The sequence below is a fragment of the Oreochromis niloticus genome, linkage group LG3 (assembly GCF_001858045.2).
Source record: "Oreochromis niloticus isolate F11D_XX linkage group LG3, O_niloticus_UMD_NMBU, whole genome shotgun sequence".
NCBI lineage: Eukaryota > Metazoa > Chordata > Actinopteri > Cichliformes > Cichlidae > Oreochromis > Oreochromis niloticus.
In genome coordinates, this window is record NC_031967.2 from 86,645,017 (window position 1) to 86,672,736 (window position 27,720).

The following is a 27,720-nucleotide window of genomic DNA, read 5'->3' on the forward strand; positions in this document are numbered from 1 at the left end:
CCACTAAAACAGCTCCAAACCCTTGCCCAAATGTACCCGTGGCGGTCTTGCAGAACTCATTGACAGAGAGTATTTGCAGGACACTGTTTTAAAAACAATGCTCTTCATTGTACCTTCCCAAAACAGTAGATAAGAGTTACACACCCATACAGTGGCAGATCTAGAGAAAGTTTTCTAGGGTGGCATGAGGGTAGCAAAGAAATCAAATGGGGTGGCAAAATCAAAGCCTTTTTTCCATATGGAGATTACATTGTTAAAATTTTACATGGTTAAAATGAGTCAAATGCAGTAAGTATACACGTTTTTCATATATATAGTCTATAACTTAATTATTTTCTGTTGCCCACATAATTAAACACTTTAGTTTCATAAAACAAGAGAATTTTGAATTTATGCACTCTATAGCCTTTATAATAAATAAATATGTAGCCATCAAAATGTCCAAAGAACCAAAACAGGAGCCCCAAAAGGTCCCAAAACAAAACACGAGGGTCCAAAACCAAAAGTTCAAACAGTACAGGAAGTGTTCAGGAGACCGGCCAGGGGGGCGACGGCATAGTTCACAATTCAAAAGATCCGGAGGTCGACCCAGTGGGTGGTGGCACAACAGTCCACAGATTGAGTCAGGGGGCTGACCACGTGAAAAGCGGTAGTGGTGTAGGTGACAGAGCTGGTCCGGAGGCCGATCGTGTGGAAGGCTGCAGCGGCGACATAGGCGAAGGAGATCCCGAGGCCGGCGGCACAGAAGGCAGCGGCAGCGATGTAGGTGAAGGAGATCTGGAGGCCAGCGGCGCGGAAGGCAGCGGCCTGGAACATGGCTGGTGATGTTCAGGAGATGACCGTGGAAAAGCCGGCAATGCTCGGCGTGGACGAGAAAGAGGTTAGGCAACCGCAGACCAGACGAGGCAGGACGACGAGGATGATACTGACCCAGGCGAGGGGGAGCCAGACGGCAGTGTGGCAGCTGCAGAGCCAAACGGTGGTGTGGAAGCCAGAGGCGGAGACGCTGCAGGTGTAGGCCAGACGGCCCCTTGGTCCCTTCAGCAGAGGTAGACAAAGGCTGAAGCATGGCTGGGGCCCTCCAGTGGAGACAAACGAAGGCTAAAGCGGCCCCTTGGACACTCGAGCGAAGACAGACGAAGGCCGGACTGGCCCCTCAGACCCTCCAGCGGAGGCTAACACAAAGACAGCAGGCATGGAGTCCTCTGGCAGTCACAAAGGTAACGGTGTGTTCACACCGAACGTGATAGACGCGAGCGAAAACGCCCCAAACGCCCCTAATTTGACGTGTGCACATTCGCACCTTGGCGCGTGTCCAACACAAATCCATCGCGCCTCAAAATTGCATATTTTGACGCGCATGAACCGGAAATGTGGGAGGGATGTGGGAGGAAGTTGTGCCAGACGGTATCTTTGCTAGATGGCAGCTGTCGAGCTAGCATTTGAAGAGAGAGTCTCCCTTCTCTATTTACTGTGAAGAGCAGAGCAGCGGCGTTAAGGACGTCCTCGCCGTACCTGGGTCCATCAGGTCCTCCAGAGGCGTGAGCAGTTTGGTGAGTTTCACCGCTTGCTCCAGGAGCTGCGCCTGGATGACAGCCGATTTCAGCGATATCACCATCTTTCACTCGCCCAGTTTGAAGACCTGCTGTCGTGCGTCGGTCCCAGAATCGCCCGCCTAGACACCAACTACAGGCGCTCAATCCCACCTGCAGAGCGCCTGTCCATCTGCCTGAGGTTAGTAATAGTGTTTAATACGGTAGTCCTTTATTGATACCTGTGCTAATATATGCTAAACTATCGTTTATACACTGCTAACATGGATGTGGTATGCTAACAGTGAATGCCGTCGGTGTTTGCTGATATCAAACTGTGGTACGAGAACCACTGTGGGTTAATCTTTGTAGTGATACTCACTCCGTTTTGTTTTTTTTGTTTGTTTTTTTTTTATTTAGACCTGGTTTAATTCTGGTATAGTTGAATATTTGTATATAATCCTCGCAGCTGTCAGACTCTATAACAGGGGTCACCAGCCTTTCTTAAAACTGAGAGCTAGATAAAATTGTGAACAGTTTGGTTCATCTTTAGTTATATGGTTCTATCTAGCATATTCTATCTTGATAAGTCTTATCACAGGTTAATTTTTCAAAAATATTAACAATGATTTAAGCAAGGAAAGGGCTACATGTCAACATACAACTCTTTATTTCTATTAATGTCTTACTTCATTCCTACCTGATTCACATGTTTAGGAATTATGAGTGATTGGCACACTGTAGTGGTAAAAGTTGCTACCAATCAAATTATGATATGGTAAAGTTAAAACAAAACACAACTGACTGTTTTATATTATATCTAATATATGTTACGTAATTATCCTTATAATTACATAATGTTTTATGTAAGATTTATGTTTTGTAATTTAAATCTGACATCACAAAAGTATTTTGGAATTTGAATAATGTATTTTGTAACTGCAGTACACATAATACTAATTTTGAACAATTTTGTCCAGGTCCCTTGCCACCGGGGACTCCTTCAGGACCATCGCGTTCAGTTTCAGAGTCGGTGTGTCCACAGTGTGCCAGATCACCCCCCAGGTGCCGCCTCTATCGCGTTCGGTGTGAACACACTGTAACTGAAGCTGCACAGGGCAATGACTCTGTCCAGGCAGCGTTGACAATGTCCAGTTCTCAAGGGGCTGCTTAACCTTCAGGTGTCGAGAATCAGCTCAGGACAGGGACCTAGCCTCTGGGGAAGCCCTGGAGTGTGCCAAAAGCAGCTATTTCATGAGAAATCCCCTTGGTCGAAATGAGATTTTCTCCCTGCATAGAGATAGCAGATGGCTGATTGACCAACAGAACTGAAGACTGAGCTACAGATAGCGGGTACACTGGAGACTGGGCTACAGGTAGCGGGGACACTAGAGACTGGGCTACAGGTAGCGGGGACACTAGAGACTGAGCTACAGGTAGCGGGGACACTGGAGACTGAGCTACAGGTAGTGAGGACACTGAAGACTGAACTAGTGGCGACTGAACGGGTGACACTGGAGACTGAACTAGTGGCAGCTGAGCAGGTGACACTGGAGACTAAGCTAGTGACACCTGGGCAGGAGAGTGAACAACAGGCAGTTGAGCTGGGGACTGAACTACGGGAAACACTGGGGACTGAGCTAGTGGTTGCTGGGCAGCTAACTGAGTTGAATGCTGCTGGGCAACTAACTGAGCTGAAGGTTGCTGAGCAGGGGACTGAACTAAAGACAGCTGAGCAGGTGGTAAACAGTTCTTAGAATTCTCAGTCAGTAAATTAGCAGTCCTAGATAGCATATCTCCAGGCTCGAAGGGAGCTGAGCAAAAATAGTCATTATTGTCATCAGCCGCACACAACACAGCCCCTGAATAAACTGTCCCGTAGTCCAAAACAGAACAATTGTCCTTTTTACTCACCACAGCCGGCTGCTCTGAAATCCTGGGGTCCAACTGTAGTGAGGGGCGTCAGCGGCGTGAGTGCCGCTTTCTTTTTGGAGGCTGGACCAACGGGCCAGGCAGAACATCCTCCGGCTGGTCGGGCAGCGAAGCAGTAGTGGCCGGGAGAAGGTGTGGTGTCTTCCAGATAAAGTCCTGTACAATTGGGGGAAGCGATCCTAATAGCCACGGAAGGCCGGAGAAGAGCTGCGGTAGGCGGCTTTCCACTGCATGACGAAGATCCTCTGGGAGTTGTTCCAGCCACAGGTTGAGAAGAATCTCAACTGTGTAAACGATGTCATCTTGGAGCTCATCGGATGGATTAAATGCCACAGGGCCTATGCCGGCTGGTTCGTGCTGTCACGGCTTGCAGGGAAAGCCGTGTAGAATTTAACAAAGGACCCAAGATGCGGATAGCAGTGAAGTGAGAGGGCTTTATTGACACTGAACATGAGCAATTAACAAACAAAAGGTGAGTGTGGCGAAAAACAGAACTTAGAAATAAATTATACTGGGAAAATTAAAACCTAAACAACAAACCTGAACATGAGAGAAGGCAACTTGCAGGGAGAACTCACAGGATGACGGAGGGAGATATGCAGACGAACTAGCAATGCACACGAGAAAACACAGGGCTTAAATACACACAGGGCAATCAGAGAATGGGAAACAGGAGGGAGACGTGGCTGGGAGTAATTGGACATAACGAGACAAGGGGAAGTGAAACTAGAAACACTGGCGAGAGACACAGACCTACAAAATAAAACAGGAACTCACACATGCAAAGACAAAGACAAAGAAACACAGACTTCACACAGTGGAATACACAGGCAGAAATGACTAAACACTAAACTGAGGAAGAACAGAACCCAAAACCAAAGAGCTAGATAACCAGAACCATAATACATCACAATAATAGAAAACACAGAATGCTGGGGCAAAAGACCCAGGATCATGACAGAAAAGCTTTTAGCTGATACAAAATGCTGCTGCAAGAACAATGGCAGAAACTAGAGAGATAACATATTTCTCCTATCTTGGCCTCTCTTCATTGGCTCCCTGTTAAATCTAGGTCTGGTATAATCAGGTGCCGCCATTTCTTAAAAATGTTATAGTACCGTATCACCCCATTAGAGCTCTTTGCTCTCAGATTATGGGCTTACTTATGGTTCCAAGAGTATTTAAAAGTAGAGTGAAAGGAAGAGCTTTCAGCTTTCAGGTCCCTCTTCTGTGGAATTAACTCCCAGTTTGGGAGACAGACACCCTGTTTACTTTTAAGATTAGGTTTAAACCTTTTTGTTTTGATAAACCAAGGATATAGTTCACTTAATTAGCTAGAGCCCTTACTAGTTATTTTTGTCATCTAAAGGAAAAGCAATTGTCATTTGATCTGACCTGAGTGTTACCAGTTCACAATGTGGACTCTCCACTCCAGCAGACAGCATCTTCACTCCTGAATCCTCCAGGTCATTGTTACTCATTTCCAACTCTCTCAGACTAGATGACGGGTAGCTGAGAAGTGAATAGAGAGCTTCACAGCTACTCTCTGAGAGGTTACAGGCAGTCAGTCTTGAATCAAAATGATAATAATAATCATTAGCATGAGAACACATAACAGTGGTATTAAAGTTATGTATGTTGTAGAGATAAAATACTAAATTTTACAATTGACAATCCAAATACAAAAAAAGTTGGAATACTTTGTAAATTACAAATACAAAAGGAATACAATGATTTACAAATCTCATGGATCATAAATATTCTACTGGAAATAAAATATAAGTTCATCACATGTGTTAGTCAGTGTATTCTTTTTATTGAGAATCAACACTATAAACAACCCAACTTTTTTGGAGTTGGTGTTGTATAGACTTCTTTCAGGATTGGCTTGAATCCTTATTGACATGTTTTAAATAGGTCAGAAATACATAAGTTTATTATGAATTATAAACTATAAAGAAGGAAAAACACAAGGATTAAATTAGTTCCTTACACTTCTTATTTATTATTTTCCCAAATAATAGAGAAACAGAATATCAATTGGTCTGACCTTAGAGTTTCCAGTTTACAGCATGAATTCGTCACACCAACACAGAGACACTGAACTCCTGAATCCCGCAGATCGTTGTTACTCAAAGACAGCTCTCTCAGGCTAGAGGGCTGGGAGCTGAGAACTGAGGACAAAAATTCACAGCTTCTCTTTGAGAGGTTACAACCAGTCAGTCTGAAAAAATATTTAAAAAAGCAGAATGAGGATATTAATGAGGAAAAATCACAAGCATGATGGCTACTGAATTACTTACTGTAATTCTTATTGGTTATTTTTGTCAGTTGATGAAAAATGGAACATCAGTTGATCTAACCTGAGAGTTTCCAGTTTACAGTCTGGGTTCTTCATTCCAACTGACAGATGCTTCACTCCTAAATCCTGTAGGTTATTGTTACTCAAGTCCAACTTTGTAAGGCAAGATGACTGAGTGCTAAGAACTGAGGCCAGAGCTTCACAGATTCTCTCCGAGAGAGCACAGTTACTCAGTCTGAAAAAATGTGAACAAGAACACAAATTACGGAGAAATAACGCTGGTGTTGCAGTTATTGTTTCATATTTTTTCTGGACTATCTGCAAGCCTTATTCCCTTTTGGTAAACAATACAGAAATATAGCAGAATACTGTGACAGACACTCATACACTAGAGATAGTAAGAGACATTTACTTGTGCCCACAATACTTAATGATTTTTTGTGGGAAAAACTTATCACTTGATCTCACCTGAATGTTACCAGTTTACACTGGGGACTGCCCACTCCAACAGACAACATCTCTACTCCTGAATCCTGCAGGTTGTTGTTACTGAGGTCCATCTCTCTCAGACTAGAGGACTTGGAGCTGAGAATTGAGGAAAGTGCTTCACAGACTCTCTCTGAGAGCTTACAGCCACTCAGTCTGAAACATTATTAACAAGAAAACAAGTAACATTGCTGCAGGTGTTAGGGATTACAATATTTAGAATTTATTAATTTAATCTTGTTTCAGGACTGGCTGGAAAGCCTACTGCCCCAGGTTAAATAAGAGAATAATCTACTAGTTTATTTTGACTTAGACTGAAACACTAAAACTACAAATAATAATAATCAATTTAGTCCTCTTAATTAGCTTTAATTCTTAATGACCATGTTTGTCATTTGAAGAAAAAACAGTTGTCATTTTATCTGACCTAAGTGTTTTCAGTTTACAGTGAGGACTGTCAACTGCAACAGCCAGTATCTCCACTCCTGAATCCTGCAGGTCATTGTTACTGAGGTCCAGCTCTCCCAGATTACTGGACTGGGAGCTAAGAATTGAGGAAAGATCTTCACAGCCTTTCTCTGAAAGATTGCAGCCACTAATTCTGAAAAATTATAAACAAGAACACAAATTACACTTATGAAATGTCTAGAGTTACGATATTTAGAATTTCTTTTTTTAATAATCTTGTTTTATACCTGTCTGGAATCATTATTGCCCCATTTTAACCACACAGAAATATATCCGGTTACACTCACTTCGACTGAAACACTAAAACTACATCACAGATACAACAAAACATGGATAGTGCAAACCTCACCTTTTGTTTTTTCATCTGAAATAAAAATACTTCATTTTACCTGAGTGTTTCCAGTTTACACTGGGGACTGTCCACTCCAAGTGCCAGCATCTTAATTCCGAAATCCTGTAGGTTGTTGTTACTCAGGTCCAATTCTCTGATACTGCAGGACTGGAAACTGAGAATTGAAGAAAGTGCTTCATAGCCTTTCAATGAGAGGTTACAGCCACTCAGTCTGGAAAAAGTATGAACAAGAAAATCAATAACACTGATATTATTGTTCACATTTACGCGACTTAAGAATAGTTAATTTTTTTTTTTGGACCGTCTGGAATCCTTCTTGCCTCATGTTAAACAACACAGAAATTGGAAACCTTACTGTGTAACGTAAATGCAACAACATCATGATGAAGTTCGTTTATTAACTAACAAACCCAATTTAAAATTACTTAGTAATATTTGTAAAATTTAACTAAAAACTAAATGCAGTACTTCAAAATTTCACAAACCAATATTTTATTCACAGTAGAACATTAAACTGTACACTTTTAATGACATGAATGCCAGGGTGCTGGGTCAGTGACCCTGTCCCCTGTTAAGTCTAATTGTTGAATGTGGGATCAAAGCATTCCTTTGGTCCTGACCACCTCTCCAGCTACTCTGTGCTGGGGAAGGCTTTATCATAGACACATCCCTTGTGAAGATTCTGTTTGTTGTTTGGTAAGCTTCCTGCCCTTTTATGGCTTCATCTGTGTTGTGCATGGTGAACCAATACAGGAATTGAACCATATATTGGCTGTGGGGGAGATTACTCTCCTTATGACCCTTTTGGTGAGCAGGAGGTCACACACATACACACACACACACGTTCTTGCACGTGCATACACGTGCACAAACATACACATACATAGTGCCTTGTCTTTGTAACCAAGGGGGTTTTACGGAGGGAGGTACTTGTTGCAACTGTGTTTGTCAATAAAAAGCTGACGAGGACAGCTGCTCTTTGAAGGATTTGGGCTAGAGACAGGTGAGGAGCATTGCTCCACCGCCTGGTTCTGTCCAAAGCTTCCCTCGTTAGCGAGTTAAAAACCGGTTGAAGATGTTCTGTCTTGATTTTGCTCATCATAAGTAATAAGTCTCTAAACTAGCGGGGCTTGTGGAAACACAGACCCAACATCCCCCTTACCCTTTCCTGTGTTCCTCTCCTCGTGTTCCATTCCTTTCCCCCAGTCTGTCATGTGTTTCATGTCTGCAAGATCAATGTCCTGTTGTCAAACTTGCTTCCCCGATAATGTCATGCTCATTTGTCTCTGCTGTGTTTCGACATCCCTCATTACCCATCTGTGTATTTAAGTCCCCCGTCTCCCTTTGTTCATTGTCTTGTCATCTGTTTACCTCCTCACATCGCCATAGTTTATGTCAGGATTTTCAGACTCCAGGTATAAATATCTCCCAGTTTAGCTTTTGTTAGTTCTTGTTCAATGCATTCTGCTTGTGGGTCCACACCACAATACACTGGCTACTCAGCCATAACACCATGACTGGACCAGCATGGACCCAGCAGATGCTATCACAGAGTTGAATGATGAAACTTAGAGACTTGCTAAAATCACCCCACATGTCTTGGGATCTAAGGAGTGCATCAGTTGTTCTGGCAGCCATGGAGGCAATCCTTGAGAGGGAACCACGGCTGCTTCAGTTTCTGGAGATTGTGTAGGCTCACAAGATACTGCTCTCTGTAAATGAGGAATACAGAGGCTGAGCCTGAGCCACCATGAACGGCTCCTTAGCTCAGCGTTTTTCGCCACAGCCTCGAGTCCTCGAGGAGAGTCAGATAAGCTAGCTGAGGCTCTTCCCCTAGCCCGGAGTCACCAATGTCCAGATCTCCACTATGAACAAGCCGCTCACGCTCACAGTCTCAGCCAGGACTTTGGTCACCAGCAATGTTCCCTCTAAGCTGGGTGCGTGCGCAATTGTGCACTGCTGGCACGGTCTCTGCACATAAAAAACTTGCGTTGCGGACAAAAAGAAAAAAAATTGAACCTGGATTGAAATTAAAGTAAATACGTTAACGATTCTGTTTTGCATTGTTAGTCAGTAAGTGACTGGCTGCTCCAGTATGGGATTAGAACGATGCCACCTTATCCTATAGTCCAGCGAATCACAAGATTCACATTCGTGTATACGCAGCTTATCAACATCGTTGACGGGCTATGACAGCGTCCTTATGTGCCGACTCCGGTGTTTTAGCTAGCAAAGCGGCTTGGTAGATAAGGAGTGTACAACCATTGGAGATGTGAGCAGGACAGACGGAACAATTGATGGAAAAAGTGTGGACTTTATACCAGTTTTTAAATTGTGTTGCTAGGCCACGTAAAACCAGAGTTATGATAAAAAAAAATATATATGCAATGTTTGGTTTTCTTCCTGAATACTATCGTTGTTTATATTTACTGCGGGAAGAAATGGTAAAAACTGCGTTTTATGAGGAAAATGCTCGAAAGTACTTGCCGCCTGTGAGCAAAAACAAAACCAAAAAGTGTAGTCAATAGTTTTGTTGTGTGTGTCAGAACAAGTAGGGGACTGCTAAATGTTACAGGTGTTACAGAAGTGATACATCTCCTTTATCTCATAGTGGACAGAAATAATTTTTTGGAGTGGCACAAATAATTTGTGTGGCATCGGATTTGATGCAGAACACCTGATTGTTCTGTAAATATTTTGATGTTTGTTTTTAAAAACAAAATGCCTTGGCTGCATTTTTAGGTAAACAGCTGCAAAAAACTTTGAGTTTGCAAAACTCAGTAACCTTTTAAAAAAAGTAAGTATATAATTATTTTGCAGACAGAGAGTTACAGGACTATGCCAAACCACAGACTCATACTCATAATATAAGTCAGAGCTGTATTAAAAAAAAAAAAAAAGTTGTGTTTGCAAAATTGGAGTTCAAGTTATTTTTACTTCCAATAGTGTTAACATACTACACAGGTCATGAACAAGATTTTTTTTTACATTTTCATTGTAAGTGGGCTAAAGCAGTTAACTAAAAGTAGTCTAACATAAATGTAAATGCTGTAATTTGATTCTTTTAATAAACATGTAACTTGGATGGATTTGATGCTGGCATGACCACAGTGCACATGTCTGCTGTTGCTCACAGTGGTCCAAGGGACGCTCAGGGAGTTTGTGCGTTCACTCAAACACATGAAAAATTAGAGGGAACATTGGTCACCAGCCTCATGTCTGGCAAGGATGGGGTCAGAAGATAGGGAGTCGGTAACCGCAGCTACCCAGGCTTAACCTGTTTTCCCTGCCCACTTGGTTACCATTCCCAAGGGAAAGCAATGGTGATGCTAGACACTTGGTGCCTCAAGCGGAGTCACAGACATCACCTAATTGAGATTGTTTACTAGTACCACCTTTGATTCTAGATCTGAACTCTATGAGGAAACATGTTGTGTTACGCAGTCTGACTATGATATATTTAGTGGTTCCAAGTCTGTTAGCTTCAGTGTTAAAGTTTCCATTTCTGACTCAAATGAAGAATTGTCCAGCATGTCTGGAGAGCCTGCCCAGCAGCTCCTTGTGTCAGCTGGAGCCTCAGGAGAGCCCATCCAACATCCTGCTTTGCCAGCTGTAGGTTTTGCAAAAACTAAAATTTGTCTATTGGAATAACAATTATTACTAATTAATAATCATCAGTATTATTATTATTATTATTATCATTGTTGTTGTTGTTGTTGTTGTTGTTGTCATTACAGTAATAATCAGAGTGAGATTACAGTTTTTTAGATTTTGACCTTCTCTAACTTTGTATTTCTATGCATTTACATTGCTTATTTTACTACTTATATTTTGTATTTTTCTGCTTTAAAACCTTACAACAGCAACTTGTCTTTGTAAATCATCTTATTTACATGAAAAAGTAATTTGCTTATGCAAAAAAGAAATAAAAAGCATGACAACATATTTACTTACATGACTTTGTTGGAGGCTTTGACCACTGGCAGCAGCCTCAGAAGAGCCTCCTCTGAAGCAGAGTATTTCTTCAGGTCAAACACATCCAGTTCTTTTTCTGATGACAGTAAGATGAAGACCAGAGCTGACCACTGAGCAGGAGACAGTTTATCTGTGGAGAGACTTCCTGATCTCAGGGACTGTTGGATCTCCTCCACTAGAGAACGATCATTCAGTTCATTCAGACAGTGGAACAGATTGATGCTTTTCTCTGCAGACAGATTCTCACTGAGCTTCTTCTTGATGTACTGGACTGTTTTCTTATTGGTCTGTGAGCTACTTCCTGTCTGTGTCAGCAGACCTCGTAGGAGAGTCTGATTGGTCTGCAGTGAAAGACCCAGGAGGAAGCGGAGGAACAAGTCCAGGTGTCCATTTGGACTCTGTAAGGCCTTGTTCACAGCACTCTGGTGAAAAGATTGTAGTTTTGGTTTGTTAAATAGTTTAGACCATGTGGAGGTTGTTTGTTGTTGTTCCAGCAGATTGAGTCCAGAGTTGATGAAGGTCAGATGGACATGAAGAGCAGCCAGAAACTCCTGAACACTCAGATGGATGAAGCAGAACACCTTGTGCTGGTACAGTCCTCTCTCCTCTTTAAAGATCTGTGTGAACACTCCTGAGTACACTGAGGCTGCTCTGATATCGATGCCACACTCTGTCAGGTCTGATTCATAGAAGATCAGGTTTCCTTTCTGCAGCTGATCAAAAGCCAGTTTTCCCAGAGACTCCATCATCTTCCTGCTCTGTGGACTCCAGTGTGGATCTGTCTCAGCTCCTCCATCATACTTGACCTTCTTCACTTTGGCCTGAACCACCAGGAAGTGGATGTACATCTCAGTCAGGGTCTTGGGCAGCTGTCCTCCCTCTCTGGTTTCCAGCACATCCTCCAGAACTGTAGCAGTGATCCAGCAGAAGACTGGGATGTGGCACATGATGTGGAGGCTTCGTGGTGTCTTGATGTGGGAGATGATCCTGCTGGCCTGCTCCTCATCTCTGAATCTTTTCCTGAAGTATTCCTCCTTCTGTGGGTCAGTGAACCCTCTGAGCTCTATCACCATGCCAACACAGTCAGGAGGGATCTGATTGGCTGCTGCAGGTCGTGTGGTTATCCAGAGACGAGCAGAGGGAAGCAGTTTCCCTCTGATGAGATTTGTCAGCAGCACATCTACTGAGGTGGACTTTCTCGGGTCAGTTAGGATTGTAGTTTTGTGGAAGTCCAGAGGAAGTCGACACTCATCCAGACCATCAAAGATGAACACAACCTGGAAGTCTTCAAAGCTGCAGATTCCTGCTTCTTTGGTTTCAGTAAAGAAGTGATGAACAAGTTCCACCAAGCTGAACTTTTCCTCTTTCAGCACATTCAGCTCTCTGAAAGTGAATGGAAATATGAACTGGATGTCCTGGTTGGCTTTGTCTTCAGCCCAGTCCAGGGTGTATTTCTGTGTTAAGACTGTTTTCCCAATGCCAGCCACTCCCTTTGTCAGCACTGTTCTGATTGGTTCATCTCTTCCAGGTGAGGCTTTAAAGATGTCTTCTTGTCTGATTGTTGTTTCTGGTCTGTCTGGTTTCCTGGATGCTGTTTCAATCTGTCTGACCTCATGTTCATCATTGACCTCTGCAGTCCCTCCCTCTGTGATGTAGAGCTCTGTGTAGATCTGATTCAGAAGGGTTGGGTTTCCTGCTTTAGCGATGCCCTCAAACACACACTGGAACTTCTTCTTCAGTGCAGATTTAAGTTTAGGCTGACACACAGCAGCAAAAAGTTCTGGAAAAGAATGGAAAAAATTACGACTCATCTCCGTAAGGGATGGATATTTGGATACAGGTTTTTCCACCTTTTAAGGAATTAGTAAGTGTCTCATTCATCCAGCAGCCTAAATCTTTATAGAAATCCTCTTACGTCTCTGCAGACGGTCAGCCAGCTCCTCATGCTTCATCCTCCTCAGGAAGTCCACTGCGATCTTAACAAACGCCTCTCTGCTGTGTCTCCTCTGCTCATCATCCTCCCTCTGACTCTCTAAGCATTCTGGGTAATCTGGACTCAGAACCTTCTGGATCTTCTTCAGCTCGTTCTTGACAAAAGTGATGATGTTGTCCTCCAGCAGCTGGAACAGAATACTTCATGAATGAGCCAATCAGACTGAAATCATGGAGCCAAACATCAGATCCATGTTGGACACACTGACAATCCACTGGTCTACAAAGAGCAGCATGGAGATGACTGTGGACAGAATAGATGTAACAGTAGTTGTTGGACATGTGCAGACCATAAATATGGAGTCCAGCTGTGTTTGATGCTGCTGGGCAGACTGACCGCTGGGAACCTCTGAGCTCTGCTGGTCCACTCTGTGGAGGAAACATGAGGAATTAGATGAAGCACAGGATAAAGATCCAATAGTTTCCAGATTCATAATAATTTCATCACATTCAAGTCTGTCAAACTTTAAACCTTAAATCAGATTCTGAAAACTTTGGGCATTCTCAGTCTGTTGTTTTTGAACTGTCTGTCATTGGTGATGGAAATTTGAGACTTCATTAGTCTGGAAAAAAATCACTCAACTATATGAATAATTATCCTGAGTGTGTGCGTTAGTGTTGGACTTTGAGCTGTGTGTTGTTCCTGCTCTTCACTCTTTCTCTCAGCTTCTGTCCTGTAAAGGTTTGTCAGCTGCAGTGAATCTACGATGACAGCAGGAGATGTTTTTGGAGTTTAAACACTCACAGATCCGACTTTGGGACTGACGTCAAATAACATGTTGTCATAGTGATAGTCTACACATTCATTGGCTCACAGTGAGTGTAATTATGTGTGTGCAGAGTAAAAAGATGCTTCAGACAGATGTTCCTACACACACAGCAGTAAAACATCAGGCTGTGTGGACAGATGGATGCTTGAGGCTTCCAAACATTTTTGTGGAAAAGCTTCAAATGTCTGTTTGTGTCAACAGTTCAGTGAGCAGAAGATGAACTGATCTCCAGAAGGCACAAAGTGTTTTCCATCTATAAGATACTAATGTGAAACTTTTCCTACAAAATCTGGAGCAACTATGAACATTTGTGTAACTGCTGATCAATCCTACATCACTGAGTGAATCTGAGCTCAGTCCTTCAAACAGAACAGCTTCAGCTCTGGGTGTTGGTGGATTTTCATTTCAGGCACTTCAACCATGTTTCTGCTGGATTAGGATCCGGAGTTTGAGTTCGTTTGGTGCTTCTAAAACATATTATTATTATTATTATTATTATTATTATTATTATTATTATTATTATTATTCGACCGTCCTTTGGAAGAACGACTTGCAGCAAGAGGAGGATTTAGAGCTGAGTTAATAATGCTAAATAAAATATGAGGTCTGTGACAGTGACAGTGTTGCGCCCTTAACTGACTGAACAAGATTAAAAGAGTCTATAAGATTTACAAAGTCATTAGTCAGTGGTATATTTGTCATGGTCCCAGGTCAGTGACCCAGTGTTTAGTAGCTGTTTCATTTGTGTATCTTGATTATTTGTTATTTATTTATTTATTCACTGATAATATTTTTGGTTCTCTCTGTGCTTCTTCCCTGTTCCCATGTCTGATGTCTTGTGTTAAGCTCGTGTCTGTGCATACCTATTGTATTATGTCATGTATTTAATATATATTCTTAGTGCTTATTTGCTGATTATATTGTCTTATGTATGTTAATAAGACCGGCCTTTATGAACGAGACAAGAACTAGGTTGAAGGTGACAAGTTGCCCTGGCAACAGACCTTAGAAAGGGGAAGTAAGGAAAAGGGGAAGTTTAGGACAGAGCTGCACCAGAAATCTGACACAAAGAAAAAGGAACTGAGTGAACTGAGGGTGTGACGTAGCCGAATAACACATATACAGAGTCACCTTGTGATTGTTTTTCAGAGTTGAGGGTGCTTGAGAGCGCCTCACAGCTCCCCATTCCCGGGAATGTAAAATAAAGATCATTTTTTGACTTAGACCACTTTGAGCCGGGAGTCTTTCTTATTGAGGTGAAAAGGAACACAGTTTGTCCTGGAATTCAGCTACAATGAAAAAGACACAAAGCTGGATTTATTCTGTGTCTTTGCACTGCAGCTGCATCTTCTCTCATTCTCTCCCCCTCCCTCTCCTGTTCCTACTTCAATCATGAAACTGATCAATGATCAGCTGATCGGCTTTTCTCTCTTGTTTGTTTATCACTTTGCGCCAGAAAGAGGAAACCAGCTGATGTTGCACTAAACAACAGCACGTTTAAGCTTGGTCAGCTGTTGTTGGAATTTATTTAATATTAATTTCTAGTATCAGCTGATGTTTGCTGGAAAGAAAAAGAAAAGAGGTGGCACCTCAGGCAGATAGGAGATTGTAGGACACACCCACACAGGCACCTTCAGGAGGAGGCCCTGCTAGGGCCGTAACACCCCCTCCCATAAATACAAACCCGTGGTTTGTCAAATAGTTCTACGTATTGCAATAACCAAAACAATAAAGTCCATAACCGTTGCACCACCAAAACTGTAGGTTTTCCACCTACCAAACCCCATAGGAACGGTTAGGCATTTCCTGCGGAAGCTGCCAATCCCATCTCAGTGGGTTCACAACATTGCCAGACAGTGGCCCCAGACCCTCGAAACAGTGTCCCATGTGATAGCCAGGGCTTTGGACCATCACATGGGGCGAACCCAGCAGGCTGCTAGTGGGCCTTACAGAAACTGTAGCTGTCACATTGAAATGTAATTATTATGTGATTGCAATGTTCAAAATTTGGTGTTTAATCTGGATTCGTGTTGTATTAACGCCACCTACTGGTGGACCTGAGTGTGGCGCTTTGTGGTGCGCATGCTTTGGGGTGATGCTCAATTGAGCGCACATGTCACCAGAGACTGAAGGCTCGAGCCAGAAAGAGAAGGCTGGCTTGTGTAAAAGGTAGAAATATGGAAGATATGGACTACAATTGCTCATGAATGTTCAGTAGAAAGGCGCACACGGTATGTTGGTGCATTTACTTTGTGTGGATGTTTTATTTGAGTTGTAAGTTTTGTTCTGCTGATGTAATATCTGTGTTTTTCATTTATCATTTCACCATAGTTTTTCACGGTGTTTGCTGGTGAAAAGAGGATTAAAATACTGGCTAAACATCAGTTGGAGCATGGCCCTTTATTCTACTTCGAGCATGAAAAACCTTCAGGAGCAGTTACAGAAACACTCCGCAGACGATTCCTCAGGTCAGGGGTACAGGCATGTTTGTTAGCCAGGGGTGCAGATCTGAGTGGTGGTGCTATACATGACCTGTCCCCCTGTAGGCCATTTTGAGGACCTGGGAAATTGTCAAACAGCAGTAGCTCGGGGCTAGTTGACCCCTTACACTGACCACAGGGCGCTACTGAGCAATTGTGCTCCAAGTTTAGCCTTTGAGTAGGCCTGGCAACCTTGTCGGTTTGAGAACTACGACTGACCTTTCTCAAAACAGGCCCTTTTTGCTTTGAGTGGGCTTTCTGTTTGTGTATCAACTTCAAACAGTTAGCAATGAGGTGTCCAGGTTTGTGACAGAAGAAACAAAGCTTCGTTTTGGGTCTCGAAACCACAACTTTTTCAGCCTTGTTAGCTGGCCCACTCTTACCTCTCCAAGATGTACTATGGCACAGAGGGATATCATGTCCTACAGCTTTTGTTTTATGAGTTAGCTTAAACTCATCTGCCAGTATGGCAGCTTGCTGTAAAGTGGAAACCCTCTGTTCACTCAAATAAAGAGCAATACACTCAGGCACTGCATTCTTAAAGTCCTCCACCAGCACAAGCTCACGTAACAACCCCAAATTGTTAACCTGGCTCACAGAACACCACCTATCAAAAAGCTTTGCCTTCTCCCTAGCAAAGTCAAGGTCGGACTGACCATGTGCCAACTCCAAACCTCGAAAATGCTGCATATAGGCTTCAGGTACAAGTTCATAGGCTTGGAGGACGGCACTTTTAATCTTTTCATAAACTAGGCAGTCGTCCCTAGACAGACTGGAACAAGCTTCCTGAGCCTTACCTGTGAATTTGCATAGTAATATCACGCACCACATATCTTGCGGCCATTGCAGTGCAGTCGCTATGCGTTCAAATGCAATAAAGAAGCTATGAACACTGGACTCACAGAAAACTGGAACCAGATGGATGTTATTGCTCACAAACGAGCCTCTGGATACCTGTTCACCAACAGATGTAGGCCCAGTGCTCGTCAGCTCCAGCTGATTCAACTTGAATGCCATTTCAGCCTGAAGAAAACCACCACACACCTGTGCCAATTCTCTCACAGGCTAGCCAAAATTAATGGTAACCGAACAACTTACTCTTCTTGACCAACTTACCTTTTGCTGCACACACATTAACAAATACAACTTACCTAGTTCCTAAGCACACCAAACTATACCTACCTATCTTCTGGAGCGTGCTGGGCTCGAGGCAACTTTAAAGGCAAAACTTCAGCAACTGGAGCACTGAATTGCCTACCCCCAACAGGGAACTAATCCCCACCCAGGATTACTCCAAAAATAAGAAAGGCAAAATAAAAAAAAAGAGTGCCCGAAGGAAGAACTTAAAAAGCTCAGCTGGACACTCACCTAACTTAACTGGGAAGTTGGGAATCTCTAAAGGTGACAAAAAGCAAGATAATCAAAAACCAATTCCAACTCAAAACTCCCTTTTCAACAATCCCGGACGAGCCCCCCACTTGTTACGTTCCCCTGAGGGGTCTAGGTGTTGAGGGGGAAGTAACAAAAAGTGTCCGGGTCAGAAAAGGAGACAAGAAGGCATAAGGGTTAAATTAAAGAGTTTTATTAAAGTAGCTCAACTAAAACAGACGGACAAGCCGCTATCACCATTTAAGAAAACAAACCAAACTCAGGCGTTGGTAATAAAGTAAAACGTAAGCCAAAAAGAAAGAGAGCAGCTCACTAGCTGCAAACACCACAAACACTCAGCTCACTAGCTGTAAACACCACAAACTAGTGATGGGTCCAGCAACACTGACGCACCGGCGCTTGTATCAAGCTCACAGAGTGAAGCCTGTGTCGGTGCGTGCGTCGCTTTAAGAAAAAGTCACGTGATCGATACAGCTACTGTATCGCTCATTGCCAACGCGCCAAACTGTGTTTAAGAGGTACCGCATCCGCATCTGTCAACGGAACGAGTCGCCACCAAAAAAACCACAAAATTACTCTCGCAAAGATAAATAAAAATACACATCTCTCCATAACAAAATGGAGCTCGAAAGAGAAAGAAAAAGAAATGTTTCTGCTGTGTGTGATCATTTTGATCTTTTAACTGCAAATAGTTTGTCTGTCTTTGTTTCAGTGTAATCTATCAGAATAGGAAAAACAGCAATGTGACCTGCAGTGTAAATTATTTCATTTTATGCAATGTCGCATCTGTTCTGCGGAGCTTTCTTACACAAACAAAAGCACCTCCTCAGTGTTTAGGCATTACAGAGCCAAACGTGAAAATGAGGAGACAAACACACCAAGAATGAACACAAGTAGGCCTATATTGACACTGAACAGCTTTATCATCATTTTTTTTTATTAATATGTGTTTTATTATTTTGAAATCAAGCATCTAGGAAGACTGTTCTGGACCAGGCAGTCCTGAATTTTATTATAAAGGACTGTCAACCCCTTAGTATTGTGGAGAGTGTCGGAGAGAAAAATTCCGAGATCAGAGGATCCTTTAACGTACTGGGGGAATAGGAAGACATCTTATCAGAACCTTTTCCACCTGACTTTACAGTTTTTGTGTACCCCAGCTTCAGCTATGCCTGTGAGTTTTCCAAAGCTGGGGAAATGGTGTCAAAAAAACAAAAAAACCCAAAACAAAATAGACTGAATGCAAAAACATTGGATAAACTTATTTTTCCGAATAGAAATTTATAATAAACTCTGAGTCAATTACATTTAAATGGGTAATATTATATTCACAATACTTTCATTTAATTTTCACTTAATGTAATTCACAGTATATTTTAAAGATTTCTACAATATTTGCAATGTAAAACATATAAAATGATTCCATGGAAAGTACAATACCTTACAGTGTACAAGTATGACTAGGTCATTGAATCAGTGTCTGTTGTGAGTCTCAAGTAAGTTGCCTGCAATGATATTTAAGGTCCAGCAGGTGTCAGTATGGCGCAAAACAGCAACACTGTGTCGACACAGTATCGATACAGTTTGGAGAATGTGCTGAAACGCTTCACGAGGCCTCATCTACCCATCACTACCACAAACACTCAGCTCACTAACTGTAACCACTCACATGACACTCAGGCCCAGAGCTCACCATTGCCTGGGCTTAAATCCCTTTAATTACTGATGAGAGTCAGCTGTGTAAAAGAAAAGAGGTGGCACCTCAGGCAGATAGGAGATTGTAGGACACACCCACACAGGCACCTTCAGGAGGAGGCCCTGCTAGGGCCGTAACATGGAGCCACAGCTGGAAAAGCTGCTGGTCATGATATCAGTTTGGATATGTGGTGAGAGGGAAACATGCAGATGAAACCAGGAGATGTCCTTACTGAATCATCAGAGCTGAACAGGTGATGGAGAAACAGGTTTACCTTTAGGTGACATGAATGAGTTGAAGTTATGAACTGTTTCTTTTTTCTTTTTTTTTTTGCCTGTCCCGTTTGGTTCTTTTGCCATCAGAATTATTGTCTAAAGGTGAAGAAAGATGCCCAACGGATTTACTTTACCAAATGGACCATCCCAGCCTTGCCGTAATGGTCTATTTGATTCACCTTTTATTGTTCATTTTATTTTATTTTCACTTGTTAAATACGGGACAGACTTGACTGGGGAAAAGAAAGGGGAGAAAGAAAGAGGGAAAGAAAAACAGCTGAGAAGAGGGATGGAGATAAAGGGCCAAAAAAAACCAACAACAAAATAAGCAGACAAAAAATACATATATCGATCACCTGGATCACGTGTTGAGAGAGAAAAAAAGAGAAAACAAGCAGAAAAAAAAGAGCAACATAATAAACAACATCATGATGATCTATGGGAATGTAACAGTAAAAACTAAATATTAAACATTATTGTGCAGCACGTAAGATCGACAGCGCACAGTGTGCTTTGAGGTAGGAGCCAAAAAGAGTGTAGTTGGTGTGTGTGATCACCCGTGTGTACACCTGTGAGCATGAACGTGCTTGTATTTAAAAGGTTCCTTCATGTGATGATCTGCTAGAGCAGGGATGGGCAATCTCAGTCCATGAGGGCCAGTGTCCCTGCAGGTTTTAGATCGCACCTTGGGTCAACACACCTGAATCACATGATTAGTTTGTTACCAGGCCTCTGGAGAACTTCAGGATATGTTGAGGAGCTAATTTAGCCATTTAAATCAGCTGTGTTGGTTCGAGGACACATCTAAAACCCGCAGGGAAACCGGCCCTCGTGGACTGAGATTGCCCACCCCTGTGCTAGAGGGTGTGGGGAGCCACAGCCCCATCCACCGGGGCATGAAGCAGGTATGGAGGAGATCAAGACTCCAGACATCCAGAGACCCTCAGAGCACAAGAGACCAAGGAAGACCAACAGAGGGGCAGCTGCGCCACTATCCCAGAAAGAGCTGAGGAGAGCCCCAGATGAGGGGTCACTCAGTAGCCATGGAGCAGAAGCCAGGGGGGGTTGCAGTGACATGCCAGTGAGCTCCGCTGGCAGCCGGCTGTGCCAGAGTGACCGAGCCCCAGGCCAAGAGGCCAAGGGCACCCCACCCCCGAAGTGGCCCGAGGGAGCCCCAGGCTCCAGGCCCCGATAAGCAGCCACCAAGGAGTGAGCCGGTGTGTACCTGGGCGCCCATCCCCAGACACAAAGAACCACCAACGCACCGATGTCTGAGGGCGTCTGCCACTGGCAGGGGAAGTGGTGGGGGGAGATAGGCCTCCATACCTTGGAGGGCCTGAGATGTCCCCAGAGAGGTGGTGTCTGATACCCAACCTGACATATAGACACAGACATACAGGCACACACAGATACAAACATCCATTCCCACCCTCATGCTCTCATATGCAATTGCTCAACACTCACCCAACGTGGAGACAGACATAGAGAGACGCTGTACACACAATCACACTCCCCAAGCGTACTCTAAGAACCGGGTCTAGATACCCTTGCCCCTGGAGGGGGAAACTGCACCCAGACCCAGGTGGTGTTACCCTTTTCCCTGCGGTGGGGAGAAGCAGACCGCCCCGACTCCACAGCAGCAGGGAGGCCCCACATTCCAGACCCCAGTCGGATGGCCAACTCCTCCTCCCAGTCCCCCCGCTCCAGCAGGCCACAGAGAACGGGGGTGTGTAAAGACTCCAAACCTCCCTCCGCCCGCTCATATGTAGTGATGCATGTGTGTTCTAAGGCGCATTTAAAACCCAGGAGGGCATGGAGCTAACTGCCAGAGCAGCAGGTAAGCGCATAGCCCGTCCTGCTAGCCCTCAATGTCTACGTGTATTTAAAATTGAGAGGTGGGCAACGACGCCAGAGGTGAGGTTGTACACCCTGATGGTAATTTGGATTCCGTGTAGCGTGCCCACCCCCAAGATCCTATATGTATGTGTTATGAGAGTGTGAGTAATGTGAATGTCTAAGTTGTGAGATAAAATTGAGGCAGAGGCAGCCGGAAGGGGACAGAGGGGGGGGATGCCTACCCTGCACCCTTGTGACACACCTTTACCCCAAGGCCCTGCATGTGTGGGTGATTGTGGTGGAGCGGGAAGAGGGAGGCAGCTGGAGATGGGGAGGGGAGGTTATGAACGGTTTCTGAGAGACAAATAACACAAGGATCCTTTCCTGTGTAGCTGACAGCTGGTAACTGTGCAGGGGCGGGTCTAGGAAAGATTTTACCAGGGGGCCATGTAGGGCATTAACAGGGAAAGGGGGGCACAAAGAAATACTTTTCTTTCTTATTCTCATTTAAAATATCTAGCTTTTAAAAAATAATTATCTGAATCTGACAACAAACGATTGCACATCAAAACAGTGTACATCACTGTCACAACAGCGTTTGTTTACATTCAAAGGCCTTACGATTTTTCCTATAATGGCGGGCCGGTCTCTAGTCAAAACGCCCAGTCCAGCCCTGTATGCAGCTCATCTGCAGTCTGGTGTTATCTACATCTTCCTATTCAGAAGGCAGAATTTCCGAGTTCTGAGTACAGTCAAAGCACCACGACTGCAGTTTTTGTGTTGGATGTAAAAAGCAGGCTAGAATCATGGCGGCGGTCCAGGCGTGGGATTTCTCTCGTGGAACTGTGCACATTATTTTTTCCTTTCTATTGGTAGGTGGCACAGTGCACTTGTGGCAAGTAAGCAAGCTAGAAGACTGGCAATCTTGCTGGGTATCCAGTTATGGAAGCAACACATTAACAAGAGAATTCTGAGTAAAATCAAAGTTACTTTCCCTAGTAACTAGTTACTTTGAAAGTAATGAGTAACTTGAAGTAACTGAGTTACTTTTGATAGAAGTAACTAGTAATGTAAGCAAGTTACTAATTTAAAGTAACTTACCCAACACTGCCTGTCAGTAACAGTCCTCTTAGGCTACGTTCACACTGCAGGTGTTAATGCTCAATTCCGATGTTTTGATCAAATCCGATTTTTTTGTCTGCTTTTTCACACTACAAATAAAATGCGACAGCAAACGCTCTCCAGTGTGAATGCTCAAAGCGGCCCGCATGCGCAAAAGAAGATGTCACACACAACGCGCTCTGTTTAGACCCAGAGCAAATTGTTTGACTGATGGCCCTTAAAATAAAGACTTCGGACTTTACGTTTCACAATTTTTGCTTTAAGTTACTTTGTTATTTACATAATAATGTAGATAACCTAATAATTATCCTTATTGCTGTTTTCGAGGAGCAGTGCTTCAAAGGATAGTTGCAGATTTCTGTCAGAATCTGCAGATTATACAGTGCAAATAAAATGTTCACGTTTCTTCAACGTTGTCTTCCCAACAGTTTCACTGACATCTACACTGGATGGCCAGGAAGCGTTCGCGATGTCTTCTCGGGCGCTGATAATCGGCGTCTGTCTCGTGTCAGTGACGTAAAAGACGGATTTAATGCGACATGACCGTTCACACAGCAGCTGCTTTCTAAAATTTTCATTTCCTCTCAGCTCACAAACACAGTCAGAAAATCAACCAGAACCAACACTGATTATAATGTCAGTGCTGAATTATTTCTAACTCAGTGAGTTCAGCTCTCTGACCTCGTTGGTCCAGGTTCAGCACTGAAGTGTGGAGGATTTAGATCTTTGGACCGGTCACTCCTCACAGACGGACAGCTGGACCCTGCAGACTCTGCTCTGTCCTCCTCTTCCTCCATCATCATCTTCTTGTGGACTTCAGTCAGTCTGAGAGGTAAACCACAAACACTCAGTGAGTTCACATTAACAGGAGTGACTGAGTTACAGTCGCTGACCTCTGACCTGTCATGTAACCTAGAAACCAGGTCACATGATCCACATCAGGGATCAGAGAAACCTGATCTCACCTGCTGACTCTGAAATTTAAGACCTTCCCATAGCAAAACAAAAAATAGAAAGAAATTGACAGAACATTAGGAACAGCTCTGAGTATGATGCATTCAGCTCACTGTAAACTCCGACCTCAGTATGAAACTATGTTAAAGCTCTTTTATGACACTTTAGGATCACATAACGTTCATACATGATATCTGTGACTATCCTAGTTTAATATGTAATATTCATGTTGATGCAGATCTCAGCTCCACTTCAGCTCAGCAGAATAATCTGAAGTTTCTCTCACATCAGGAATCAGACGCTGTTGTGGCCATTTTTGTTGAATGTTTATAAAACGCAATTTGTATTCATTTTAGTTTTTTCTTTAAAGTTGTAAGAATATGCTGACCTTGTTTTGTTATGTAAATTCGTAATTAATTTTATTTTTGGAAAAGTTTTTGGAAAGTGATTGATTTATTAGCTTATGGACCCTCCCATTAATCAGTGGATTAAGAGCACCCTGGAAGGGTGTGGTAGAAATGTTTTTTGTTTACCAAATGTCAGATGGGACAACAGGAGGGTTTAAAAATGATTTTTGACCACTTTTGAAGCTGTGCAAGCAAATTAAGTTAACTTTCGTTTAATTTTAAGTTGTAAGAAGTTATTTGATTGATTTTTGTTTATAATTTTCCACGAAATAAACGGCATATGATTTTTAAACAATGGAGTCAGAAGTGCGTTCTAAAACAAACCTCCCGTTGCCACCCACAGCCTTTTCTTGGACTTTTTTGGTTTTGGAACATAAAAGACCGTGACAGAGTGCCTTTTGACTGTCATGAACACACCTCCATTTTTCTGTTTCTCTGACACACTGAATTCAAAGAGTCTGAGGAAACAATGATGAACTTAAAGCTCCTCCAGGCTTTGACTTTATTCCTGGAGATGCATGAATGCATGAATAACATGTTTAATGCACATTTTTGTCTCATCAGTTTGAACTGAAGTAATTTAATCATGAGTGAAACTAAAACATCAGCTCATAGCTGTCATTCACAGTCTGCAGCTCGAACTCTTCTTTGTTTAATTAGAGAACTTTGTTTCTTTGACTGTGTGAAACTCTGATCCACAGCACGAGTTCACTTGCACTGGTGTTCACATGAAGTGGATCCACAGTGAAACTTCTAAGTGTAGAAAGACTTTGGAGACCTCATCATTGTTTCCTTGCTGTCCTGACTAAGATAATTTTCTTGTTGCATAGTTTTAGACATTTGTGGACACAGGAAGGTTTTTGATAGAGAAAATTGAGAGCAACTTAAACTGAGTCTTGTCTCAAAAGTTACACATACAGTCACGTCCATAAATATTGGGACATCGACACAATTCTAACATTTTTGGCTCTATACGCAACCACAATGGATTCCAAATGAAACGAACAAGATGTGCTTTAACTGCAGACTGTCAGCTTTTACTTGAGGGTATTTACATCCAAATCAGGTGAACAGTATAGGAATTAGGACAGTTTGTATATGTGCCTCCCACTTCTTAAGGGACCAAAAGTAATGGGACAATTGGCTTCTCAGCTGTTCCATGGCCAGGTGTGTGTTATTCCTTCATTACCCCAATTACAATGAACAAATAAAAGGTCCAGAGTTCATTTCAAGTGTGCTGTTTGCTTTTTGAACCTGTTGCTGTCAACTGCCAGGATGAGATCCAAAGAGCTGTCACTACCAGTGAAGCAAGCCATCATTAGGCTGAAAAAACAAAACAAACCCATCAGAGAGATAGCAAAAACATCAGGCGTGGCCAAAACAACTGTTTAGAACATTCCCAAAAAGAAGGAACGCACTGGTGAGCTCAGCAACACCAAAAGACTAGGAAGACCATGGAACACAACTGTGATGGATGACCAAAGAATCCTTTCCGTGGTGAAGAAAACACCCTTCACAACAGTTGGCCAGATCAAGAACACTCTCCAGGAGGTAGATGTATGTGCATCAGAGTCAACAATCAACAGAAGACTCCACCAGTGTGAATACAGAGGGTTCACCACAAGATGTAAACATTTGGTGAGCCCCAAAAACAGGCAGGCCAGATTAGAGTTTGCCAAACGACATCTGAAAAAGCCGTCACAGTTCTGGAACAACATCCTATGGACAGATGAGACCAACATCAACTTGTACCAGAGTGATGGAAAGAGAAGAGTATGGAGAAGGAAAGGAACTGCTCATGATCCTAAGCATACCACCTCATCAGTGAAGCATTGTGGTGGAAGTGTCATGGCGTGGGCATATATGGCTGCCAGTGGAACTGGTTCTCTTGTATTTATTGATAATGTGACTGCTGACAAAAGCAGCACGATGAATTCTGAAGTGTTTCGGGCAATATCATCTGCTCATATTCAGACAAATTCTTCAAAACTCATTGGACGGCGCTTCACAGTGCAGGTGGACAACGACCCAAAGCATACTGCAAAAGCAACCAAAGAGTTTTTGAAGGGAAAGAAGTGGACTGTTTTGCAATGGCCAAGTCAATCACCTGACCTGAATCCGATTGAGCATGTATTTCACTTGCTGAAGACAAAACTGAAGGGAAAATGCCCCAAGAACAAGCAGGAACTGAAGACTGTTGCAGTAGAGGCCTGGCAGAGCATCACCAGGGATGAAACCCGGCGTCTGGTGATGTCTATGTGTTCCAGACTTCAGGCTGTGATTGACTGTAAAGGATTTGCAACCAAGTATTAAAAAATGAATGTTTGATTTATGGTTTTTATTCTGTCCCATTACTTTTGGTCCCTCAAGAAGTGGGAGGCACATTTGCAAACTGTTGTAATTCCTACACCGTTCACCTGATTTGGATGTAAATACCCTCAAATAAAAGCTGACACTCTGCAGTTAAAGCATGTCTTGTTCGTTTCATTTGGAATCCATTGTGGTGTTATATAGAGCCAAAAATGTTAGAATTGTGTCGATGTCCCAATATTTATGGACCTGACTGTAAATCACTGTGTAACCTATTTCTGCTTCACCCTGCTGTAACAGGCCGGCCCAAATAAACTCTCCACTCTGCGTTGTGTTGTATTTTTTTTAAGAAGACAAAGAGTCTCTTGTTGAGATTGCAGATTTATGCAGATTTATTTCCTAAATGGAAACGTAACAGTGTCAGGTCAGTGCAAATGGCTCACCACACACCGCTCTGCACAGCATCCTACAGCAGAACACCAGGTTAATAAAGTGTTTTACACAATATTCATAAACGAAAGTGCATAAAACTGGTGTCAGGCACTCTCTGTCCTTCAGTTGAGCGAACAAGTTTTATGCATCTCTACTTAACTATATCATGTGCAGAACAACACAACTCACCTCTCGTATGACTTCAGCAGACTGGCAGTGATTACTGCAGCCAGCCTCACCTAATCGGACAGGGGCGCTGTTTCCCCATCGCACTGACATTTGTGGCAAGTGGAATGATGATGATGACTTAAACACTGTTACAACTGCCACATGTTTAAATCTTGGTTTGTAACAGCACATGCAGTCATCACACTTTTGAGGCAAATTTCTCTCCATAAAAAATCACACAAAATGCTATCAAAGGTTCATTTAAATTTTTCTTTTTAAACCAAGCTCGATTTTTCCAATCTGACCAATCAGATCCCTGCATTTGGCAACACACGCACTCATAGCTCAAATCAAACACCTGTATTAGATATACAATGGCATGGTAATAGTAAAAAATGCTGTTTTACCTCAGACACACAGCTAGAGCTGCTCTATGGGCTCAAATTGTGGTCATAAATATTTCGTACTTGTAAATCAGGATTTTTATGTGTAAAAAGAATTTGTGTGTGCGTAAAAAAGAAACACACAATGCATCTCTGTTGTCCTGTCATCTTGGTGAGCTATGGGTTGAGTATATCATTCTTTTTAAAAACACGCAAATTCTTTTTATACATACAAATCCTGATTTACAAGTACAAAATATTTATGATCACAATTTGAGCCCATATTGCTCCAGCTCACTTAGGAGTCTGAAAGGATACCTCTGCCTCCTCAGATGTGATCGAACCGAACAAACATCTGGGACAAAGCCTCAAACACTGAGCTTAACAGACAACTTTTTTTCTCTTTTAAAATCAAAGCGACAGCAGATCAGATGAAGAAACATCTTTACTAGTGATGTG

At 42.8% G+C, this 27,720-nt stretch overlaps 1 protein-coding gene across 1 annotated transcript in view; it reads right to left on the minus strand.

Annotated features, from left to right (window-relative positions):
• LOC102077971 (protein NLRC3) overlaps window positions 1–27,720 on the minus strand; it is a 57,922-nt gene that overhangs the window by 26,483 nt on the left and 3,719 nt on the right. The window contains 7 exon segments of the mRNA XM_019354722.2: window positions 4,860–4,888; window positions 6,276–6,408; window positions 6,680–6,853; window positions 11,027–12,827; window positions 12,963–13,167; window positions 13,330–13,408; window positions 23,289–23,432. Of these exon segments, the coding sequence (XP_019210267.2) occupies window positions 4,860–4,888; window positions 6,276–6,408; window positions 6,680–6,853; window positions 11,027–12,827; window positions 12,963–13,167; window positions 13,330–13,408; window positions 23,289–23,432 (2,565 nt within the window).